At 25.2% G+C, this 11,050-nt stretch overlaps 1 protein-coding gene across 2 annotated transcripts; it reads right to left on the minus strand.

Moving 5' to 3' along the window:
• Positions 1-113: 113 nt before the first annotated feature.
• Positions 114-9,477, minus strand: LOC111037118 (ribonuclease P protein subunit p30-like). Of its 2 annotated transcripts, XM_022319495.1 has the most exons (8): positions 9,285-9,477; positions 6,873-7,021; positions 4,412-4,486; positions 2,658-2,726; positions 1,312-1,515; positions 1,184-1,251; positions 573-652; positions 114-496 (listed from the first exon to the last, which is right to left on the minus strand). In XM_022319495.1, the coding sequence occupies exons 1-8, from the start codon at positions 9,358-9,360 to the stop codon at positions 468-470; spliced, it is 750 nt and encodes a 249-aa protein (XP_022175187.1). In that variant the 5' UTR covers positions 9,361-9,477; the 3' UTR covers positions 114-467. The 2 variants fall into 2 exon arrangements, with proteins under 2 accessions (XP_022175187.1, XP_022175188.1); XM_022319496.1 differs by lacking the exon at positions 114-496 and having other exon boundaries at positions 573-818.
• Between the last annotated feature and the right edge of the window lie 1,573 nt (positions 9,478-11,050).

The following is an 11,050-nucleotide window of genomic DNA, read 5'->3' on the forward strand; positions in this document are numbered from 1 at the left end:
CAATAAATTCTGCATTTCGGAGGTCTGTGGACTCAGACATCATTTTTATTTTTTACAGGGGTCCACAAAACCTTAACACCAATGTAATAAGCAATAGTTATCATAACAAATTGTTTGTTTTTAATCTATGTTTATTTGTACAAACTTCAGGTCTATTTAATATTTAATTATCTACATTATAACATAATATATTATATTGGTACCTTTATTAAGCATATTGTTTAACAATCCCTCTAATATAAAATTGTAAATAAACACAAATATCTTTCTTCGTCCTAGAAGTTTGTTCTTCATCGTCATTAGTCTACAATAATTTTAAAAATACAATTTTTGTTCATAAAAAAAAAACTATTAAATATGTAAAATCTATATTTATAATTAGATACATATTTTAAAAACAAAGTATAAATAAGTCTGATTTTATAAATTATTTACAATATTATGAAGTGATTTTTCTTGGTTTCATGTTAATGCACAGACTTTATATTTTTTTCATCTGAAATGTATAATTACATACTAAATTAATTGTATTAATACTTTTAGTTTTTAAAAACTAATTTATAATAACATACAGCTTTGTAATAAAATCGAATAACATGCTTGAGTGATCGATTCTTTTGACTGTTTCCTTGAAAGACCTAGTAAAACACCTCTGAACTTAGGTCAAGTTTTTTTATTTTAAAATCAAGAAGAGAAATGTAATATATTTAATTTTACTATCAAATATTTAATTACTGATGAATCTTGAATAGTAGTCATAAGATTTCAAATGTTGTGGAAAAGGAATATAAAAAGAAACAAAGTTCATGGTATCATAACTAAATGAATATTAGTTGAGTAAAAGAATCTTTTTTTAAATACTTAACAATAGTTAAAAAGAGCACAAAGAAAAAAGCAATGTTGATAACTTATGATCAAACTCTTATTTATATAATCAAATATTTAAAAAATATTTAAAAAAAACAAATGATAGTAATTTTGTGGCATAAATAGTTTTAAACCTTAGAAAAAAAAATATTATGTGCATAAGTATCATGTGGTGTTATACACTTTACCAAGATTTTTTATGAGGGTATTGCCTATTTATACAACTTACAATTTTTCTACAGTATCATATTTATTGACATTTCCTGACTTAAATGTCAACATTTCAAAAAACTTAATTTTTCAACTAAAAGGATACAAATTCATTACATCATGAGGATTAAGTATGTCTAATTTATTAACTGCCCCACTCGAAACAATTACATTCTGAAATAAAAATACATTTAAAAATAGTTATTTTAATTTAAAATATAGTTTTTTTTTTACTTTTGAGTTTCCTTTCATGTGAAAAAGATGAGCCAAACTTAAAGTATCTTGGCGAGCAATATAATTAACTAACATAGGTGAGTAAGTTACTTCAAAATAAATGTTTTTTTCTATTGCAATTAAATATTGCTTTGGAGTCATAGATGTTTTTATATTACAAATGAATATGTCAATTATATCAACAGATGCAGAAGTCACTATGTCCTGAAAATTAAAATGTGTAGTAGTAAAATAAATAGATGCAGATACATATGAAGAAATCATACACTTAAAATATCTATGCAAAAGTATAAATAAGAATTTTAATACACTTCATATGTTTTTACAACAAAAATATATAATGCTCATAAACAGCAATTCATATTAGACTTTTTTGAGGCACAATTTAATACATTGGAACCTTGATTATCCTGAGTAATGGTGCGGAGGGAGTCACACAGATAAATGAAAACCACGGTTAATCGAGACTTTTTATAATACAGTAGAAGGTACTACCTCTAATAAGCTTCTACTGTAATTAATTTTTGAATTGTTTATTTAATTAAAATTACAAATTCATATTATTTATAACAAATTATTAGGGCTTTAATATATGAAGTTAGAAGTTTTTATCCTATTAGATTTGAAATAATTTTCTGATTTCATAAATATAATTTATTAAACAATCCATAATATTGTTTATCTTCATATTATTTTGGTCAAAACTTTGTCAAATTTTCGTCATTAATTTGTCAATATTGTATATTATATAATATAAAATGTTCGATTATAACTATTCATAATCTATACTTAATTTTATATTTTTGGAAGAGCTTACTCTTCCAAAAACATGGCTAATATACTAGGTTAATCGGGATTGGATAATCGAGACAAGGTTAATTGAGGTTCCACTGTATAATATAAATAATTAAGAGGACGTTGTACTCTGTATTATCTCTGTCTTACATAAAATCAAATTGTTAGTCCCATTTTGTGTTGTTAGCTTAAATATTAGAGTGAATTGACCCATTAAGAACATTATCTGTGTTCTCTCGTTGGTTGTACACTATATTTTAATAATTAAGTGAGTTACGAGTATGTAAAATATTAATTAAAATATCATTAAAAACCAATAAGAAAACATAGATAATGTTTTTAAATTTAAGTTTGGTTATAGGCCAATTCACTTTAATATTTAAGCTAAAAACACAATATGGGAACTGATGGACGTACATTTTGGTATATTATGTGTTAGTAAGAAGGAGACAACAAACGCAGATATGACGTCCTATTTATATTTTTATAGTAGGTAACTGTATAAAATTTTTATTAAAATATTTCATTAAAATAATAATAACAGTCCATACCTGAAAAACTTGATCATTTAATGGTTCTACGGCAAGAATATTATACGATTTAAAATTTTGAGAATTGAACTAAAATAAAAAAATAAATATATATTAATTTTTGTATACAGGTCAATTATTGTATGTTAGAAATAAAATAGAAAGTTTGAATATTGTTAAAAAATGTAAAATCAATTAGGGCAATCTAAAACTAATAATTTTAAGACTTCAATATTTTTACAATCCCTTGGCATACTAATGAAATTCCCATACTAAGTATAGTCTGCCCAAAAATCTGTGGACAAAGTGAATTAAATCAAATTATTATTTTAAAAAAAGGAATGAATATATACAATGGACAGGATTATACTATAATTTTTATAACAATGCACTTTGTAATTTGTTTTGTTTAGTCCTAGTTATAACTTAAAATGAAAAATATATTTAACAAGAAATGCAATACTTTTATATTTAAATATACAGAACAGTGTATTTTTAAATTAAGTAATATGTGATGAACTAATTTTAAAAACCAGTGCAATTTATATGAAATCTTTTTTTATTTAGAGTGAAAATGAACAATTCAAAAATGAAAATGAAAAAACTTCAAATTATAACAATTTAATTGAGATATACAATTTTATGACTATATTATATGGGACTGAACAATTAATACATATCTAATCTAATCCCAAGATAACTACCATAAATACAAATTGGTCTAAGAGAAGCAGTGTAGACATTTTTTTAATTCAGTAGCCAAAATTTTAACGATTACACATATACAATTCTGTATAAAATACATTAAATTCCACAAGTGTAGTTGTAAAAGTTCTGGACAACTTTAATTGAATTTTATATTAAATGTCTTTTCCATTTTAATAGATGTAATATACAAGTGCAATTTCAGGATGATTCCATGGGGGAGGAAAGCCAAGGGATTTTAGTACACTATCAGCAATACTCCCTTCTGGACTACCAGGTATTTTTATTTTTTATCCTTAACAACATGTCAAAAATTGATTCATTATTTGCATCATCGCGATTGTTCAAAAGTAATGCAGTAGTTTTTTTCATTTCATTCTGACATAAATAAATATATCAAAACTGTAATTTAGTACTATTTGGTGTAATGATGTATCTAAAGGTAGAAATTCAGGTGCGTCATTTCAGTTTTTTTAATTGTTGATGCCAAAATGTATGAAGGAATAATTCAAAAACATTATAACAGGCCACTTATTATAGTTATACCTTATTAAGGTCCCCACACACTGCAACGGTAGCGGTAAAATTCTTTTGTCTTGGCGGTGCCTCCGTGGTGGCGGTAAATTGTGTCCGGACTCATTTTACCGCTACCATTGCAGTGTGTGGGGACCATTATAAGACAGTAACTAATCATTGAGTTTAAATTGTGAACAAATAGACTATATTTTTGTTTTATAAATTATGAAAGATTATTAATTTTTGTGATTTCTACCATCACAATTTAACTATAAAGACTGCTGCCAACCTATACCCCCACTGGATTCACACTTGGTACTATAGTGATGCATATAAAAATAATATGAGGAATGCATATAGAAATATTTTTAGTTTGTTTTGTTATTGAAATTAAACAACTATTCTTAATTTTAATACTTTATCCAAATACTTTGAAAATCTTTATTAATTGCTTATTATGCATAATGTAGACTTTTTCAAGTGTCACTACAAAATTAGGGCATCAAGAGCATTACTCAAATTTCTATTTTTCCTGTAACATATTTGTTGCTTACAATTCTTTGCAGTTGTCCAATATTTGATACTTGTACAGTCAATCGATTAACTATGTTCAATTTGAAATCATCACACTAAAAAAAAATAAAATAAATTTTAATATTATAACACTTTTCAAACTATGGCCAATGCACTTATACATTTAAAACTTGTCATACTAAATACAATGGTACATTAGATTTATAAATTAATATTATTAGGGCTGAGGACTTATAATATTTGTCTAGGACGGTATCCCCGCATGTGTTGTCTCTGTCTTACAAGAGCGTAACATATCAAATTTAAGTTCAGCAGATCACGTTTAGCTCTGTTAGTTTACAAATTAGAGCGAATTGACCTCTTATTAAAATTAAAGGTAAGATTATTATGAAGGGCATCTCATGGACATTTTATTATATTTTAATTTTAAAGAGAGTTATGAGTATTTTAAGATGTACAAACAATTTACAATTTTAAAATACCCATAACTCGTTTTAAAATTAAAATAAAGCCCATGAGATGCTTTCTATAATAATCTCATCATTAGTTTTAACAAGAGGTCAATTCACTTTATTTTTTAAACTGACAGAGTTAAACTTGGACTTCTGAGAGTAAAATTGGGATTCTGCGACAGTTAATCGCGCGAAATATTATCGCCGACGTTTTATCGCATGCTTGTTAATTGTGCAGTATTTTATAGCGACTATTTCTTCGAGGTTATTTTATTGTGATCATTACGTCGCTCATTTAAGTTCATCGTGCAGCACTTTATCGCGTTAATCGTCGTCATTGTATGTACTATGTTGTATAGGTGTCCAATCTAGGTAATATTTTTAAGTCTAAGAGAAGGTTTCAGAATCATATACAATATCTAATTCCATATAATATAATATTATTATCTATAATAACTGATGATAGTTACAACTCAATATCATAATAGAAAATTAGCTATAGGTAGATTACAACTCATAACTCTGGTAGGTAAGGATCTCGTTAGAGACGTATTATAGTGACAGTATAACATTACACGTTGTTGTGAGTAACTTTATTCTGTTCACCTTCTTCAACAAGTCATTAATTTTAATTATACAATTATTCAAATATATATTTTAAGTAAGTACATAATTATATAATTTTTGACTAATTTAATAAAATATATATATTAAGTTTTTTTTTATAAATTGCAATACAATTTTATTCGATGTCAAAAATTGAAAATTTCCCACACAGCACATCAATATTTAATAAATATTTATTCATCATTTTAAATAAATTAAGATAATTTAATAAATATTTTATTTTAATTAAGAGTATATATATTTTTCTAATATATTTATTTCATGCTACATTTTAAGTTATACTTAATTTGAAAATTCCATTAAAAATAATATATATTTTATTTCATGAATAAAAAATAAAAATAAAATAATAATTATAAATATTGAATAAATTATTAGTATTTAGTATTAACAAAAAATAAATATTTATATTGTTTAGTTATTTAATGTTACATTAACACAATCATCCTTATATATTGGTCCAAAAATGTACATTATATTAAAAATGAACAACTATTTTATGATTAAAAAAAAATACACTGGCAATTACATGAACGAAGTAAAGACAAACTCATAACACATGTATAGAATTATTGCATTACTTTTAGGTATTATATTAATTAGATGATTTCAGATTTTAGATTTTTATAATTTTGTATTATTTCACTACACAATTGTTTACATAATATTACACTATAATATTATATTATATAAACAAAAAAAATAAACGTTTTTTTTTTTTTATATTGATGTTTTAGTTATATGAGAAATGTGTATTGCAAATTGCTATTATTTAAATTATATTAACTATTTAATAAATTTATATGTCAAATTGTGAACTCATAGGCTCCCATACAAACATATTCAATGGGACCCATTATCTTCTTGAAGAATAAATTAAAATAAAAAATAATATAAGCCAGTCACACTGAACATTTTATTTTGCAAATTTTTGTAATTTTTCAATGTAATGAAGTTTGTTTAGACAAATAAAAATATATTAAGTGTAAAATGTTGGTCTTTGACAAATTAGGAGCATCTAAGATATAAATATATAATATATACACATTTAGAAAATTTAATGTTTAAAAATAAAATAAAACTGTTACTAATATTAATCTCAATATATTATACTATCTTATTGACTTTAGGGGTTAACAATAATGATTAAAGGTCGTCAGATTGTGTCAGTATACAGCACACCTGGAGCAGGTAGAGTATGTAAACTTTTTAGTAACTGCTACTGAATCATTTTTATATTTTTGTTTTCATATTAATTGTACAATTTAAAAACTGAAATTCATATTATTCATTTTCTTAGAGCATATTTGTAGTTTTTTAGTTCATAAGCGCATACATATTTTAGGTTATAAGTACTAAAAGTTTTCAGCCCTATATATTATACTAAATATAAAATACTTACATTTATTAACTTGGGAATTGGTACCCAGTCATTTTCTTCTTTGTTTTCACCATTACATTCTACAATTTTTCTTTTTTTTCTATTAGAATTTCCAACACCAAGTAATGAACAGTTAACTGTAGTATTTACAGCAATCAAAGCGTAGCCATCTATAAACAAATATTTCATACATTTAAAGATGCTCTCATTATAGAAAATCAAAATGCACTAAACTAGATAATTGAACATTTTTAATATTAAATTAGATAACACCAAACTTGGTATTCATTACTTCAGATTAGAATCTGGGATGAGCAAGTTACTCAATTAGTTGTAACTAGTTACAAGTTACAATAATATATTCTATATTTAGTTACAAGATAAATAGGACTCATTTCTATTGAGCCAGAAATCACAAATAAAAAAAAAATTATAAAGGTTACACGTTATTTGTGAAAGGCGATGATTGAAGTACCGAAAATGTTGCACTTTTTTGAGTGCAAAAAAAGTTGCTTAAAATAGGAAATTATTATTTTTTATTTTTACTTAAAAGATATACAATCTATACATAAATGGTACAATAAGCGTAATAGGTGTTTTATATAGTATGGCTTCAATAATGTGAGTGAAAAATCCTTCAATCGAGTCTGTAATTATTAATAAATTTAGTTAGGAACGACCACTGATGTTGATAATTTTGCAAATTTGCAAATTATTCACTAAATTTGTTATTTTCATTTTTTTTTTTTTTTTATCATTTCATGCTTTTATCAATTTAATAATGATGATTTAATAAATAAATAAATTCCATGAGGTAAAATTATTAATTGGTCAAAATGTAATACCCATCAACAAAAATCAGATGAGACAATGATACTATCTGAAGATTAAAATCCATCCTCTATACTCTATCACTCAAATAAACCTCTGGAAAATCCAGAAAATTCTTTTACTCAGCACACCCAATTTTTTAAAATATTTTTACAGTTCTAGAACTTATCTAAATAGTAAATACAACTAATATATTATATTAAAATTAATAGCATTGAAAACAAAAGTAACATACAAAATAGTAAATATAAAAACAAAACCCAACATTCAGGATATTTCATGATACAAAACGAGACTATCAATACATTCTAATTTTTTTGTCAATATAACAAAAAAATGAAAATCTATACTAATGAATCATGAGCGTATTCATCTCAAGATAAATTATAGATACATTTTTTTACACTAATTTTCAATCATTTATAATAAGTAAGATAATTTAGTTAAACTAACTTTTAACTTCAACACATTTTTTATATTTAATTAAAATATTAAATCTTATATCTTATAACATTATCATTCATCAATAATCAATAGTGAATATTTTCCTGGGGCAATAGATGTACACCTATTTAATTCATGAAAAATTTACCAGTGCAATTGATGGACACCAGATTTAAGATACTTTGGATATTTTAAAGTGGTTACAAGTTACAGTTACAGTTACTCAGCTCCATGCAAGATACAAGTTAATGAATTATTTATGCTTGAATAAAAACTTGCTTGCCTCCGTCCAAATAAACACACATGACCACTGTCCATATTTCCTGTTTTACTTCAAATGAAAGTTATAAAGTTTTTTAAAAATAATAAATTGAATAAATAAAGTACCAAATCCATTATTAATGTATAAATACTATGAAACATTGTATAATTGAAAGAACCTATAATTGGAGGGGGCTAACATGAAATAACGAGGCACGATAACAATTTTTGTTAAGGAAAACATTATTTTTACACTTGTTTTTAGATAGCTAAATGAACAGCACAAAAACTTTTCTGGATTCTAAGACACTGCACATAACATTTATCAATTTAAACGTATACTGCATACATAAGTATTAAAAATAAATATTATTTGATTAAAAAAAAATGTTAGGAATTATTCTAAATTTTTAATAATATGAGTTTATTGAAAATAAATAAATAGGTACCTATGCATTTCCATATTTATTGTTTAATAATTACAGAACTATAGTCTGTGGGACCCAAATAGTTCCTTAGGCATACCTATATATAGAATAATGAAGTCGTAAGTATCTCTAGGTCCAGGATTTTTTTATTAAGGCAAACACACACTGATGCAACAAGATACAATTTAACTCTATCATGGCCAATGTATGCCGGCATTAAGCATGAGAAAAAAATACATTTTTTATTCATAAATAAATAACAAAAATCAGTATAAGTAAGATTGGAAATGACATGAAAAAAAAAATGTTAGTCTACAATTAAAGCTCTGTTAATTTATTGTCAAGTGCAGAATCAGTTTAACAAATTTAGCGAACAATTTAACTTGAAGTTATTTCTCTATCCACCAATACTGATAGATTCCCCATTGATTACACAACTACTTAGAGTACAATTTTAAATGTCACTTACATTCAATAAAAGTATTGATAATATCACCATTAACTCGTTCAACGCGTAAGTCACAATATCCATAAGGCAATTTCATATTTATTTATTTTCATTAAACTGGTAGGAATAGTCAGACATGGATCATTTAATAGACCATTGCAGATATTTTGTAGAGGTAGATATTTAAAATAATAGAATGATAACACGCCTTCTATCTTACATTTAAGCGTGTTTTCACGGTGGTTACGGAAGCAAACGGTTCGCTGGCTGTTTAATGTTTACTGATACGACATAACTGGTAAACAGACAATTGGTCCCTGCATAAAAAACGAATGGATGTTCGCAGGAAAACATTTTTTGTGTTCGTATATAATTGCCTACATTTAGCCCCTTTTTTGCAGTTATCAAAATATGATAACATTGATAAACCGATAACATAATTTTCATTATAAATTAGGTATAATATTATATTTTACTATATTAATTATAATTAAAATAGTTAAATACATTAATAGTTAATAAATTTAATAATACACAATTCGAAAAAAAACACAATATTCATTGTTCACCTACGATCGTCATTTAAAAGATACAATTCAACAATATATTAAGAAATTCATTTTCTTTTAGCGCTATAAGAATGATCGTCTTATGAATGAACATTTAAAACACTTGTATTATTTAGTAAGGATTTTCTTGTTATATTACCTTCACTCGACGACAATTGAAGAAATTCAAGTTTATTTTTTTTATTTTTAGTAAAGAAACGTGGTTGTTTTTCAATATTTTTTTTTATGTTAATTGTATTTATATCTTCAGTTTGCATAGGTTTTGATTCGTTTGTAAGTAATTCAATAATTTTATTGCAATGTTATAAATATGTTTTTGTTTTTCTTCATTTATTCTAAAGATGTTGATGATATTTCAGATATTTCAGCAGTGCTTCCAAGTATAATATTTTCATCAACAACTGGTAAGGGTATAACATTACTATTATTGCTATTATCATTCATGACAACATTACATTTGGCAATGGCATATATTTGTTTACAAATATTAAAATACAAAACATTATCTATGCATGAGCATTTAAATGTATGGACCAGTGGCGGCGCAAGAGGGTTTTTGTGAGACAAATGTCTCGCAGCTAAAAGGGGTGGTGGGTGGGTACCGAGTAGGTACCTATGGTGGATAGTCAGTTCTGAAAAATATTGAGTGACACAACGTATCAAATAAATAAATATATAAATAGTCATATTCATATAGAGTATAGACATAAACATGGTTTATAAATGATGTATAATAAGTGTATTGAGAAAATAATTAATGTTTGGATGATTGTTTTAATTGAAAGTACATTTAATGATTTGTTAATAATGCAGTATTTATATAATTTATAAAAGTTTTTTTATTGTAGTACCCGTAACATGAATTTTTAGAAAGGCTAATTTGATATAGAATTATAGGGGGTCTGCGGCATAGCCCCCCACGGCTCTGTGCAAAATAAAAAGGTGGGTCGTGTGTGCTGCAACTAACATTTTCTTGCTTCACTGTCAAAAAAGTTTGCACCGCCACTCTTATGGACACAGATATTACAAGAATCACAACGTAGAATACAATTATTACAAATTACATTACATTTTTCTATTAAATATTTTACCTCTGATTCAGTTTCAGAAATAACAATCCATTTATTTTGTTCCGTTTCAGTAATCATATTTGATGAAATATTTACACTTTTATTATGCCTAGATGTAATTTTAAGTATTTTGGATGACTTTTTATGT

This window comes from Myzus persicae, unplaced genomic scaffold, assembly GCF_001856785.1.
Source record: "Myzus persicae strain clone G006 unplaced genomic scaffold, MPER_G0061.0, whole genome shotgun sequence".
Classification (NCBI taxonomy): Eukaryota; Metazoa; Arthropoda; class Insecta; order Hemiptera; family Aphididae; genus Myzus; species Myzus persicae.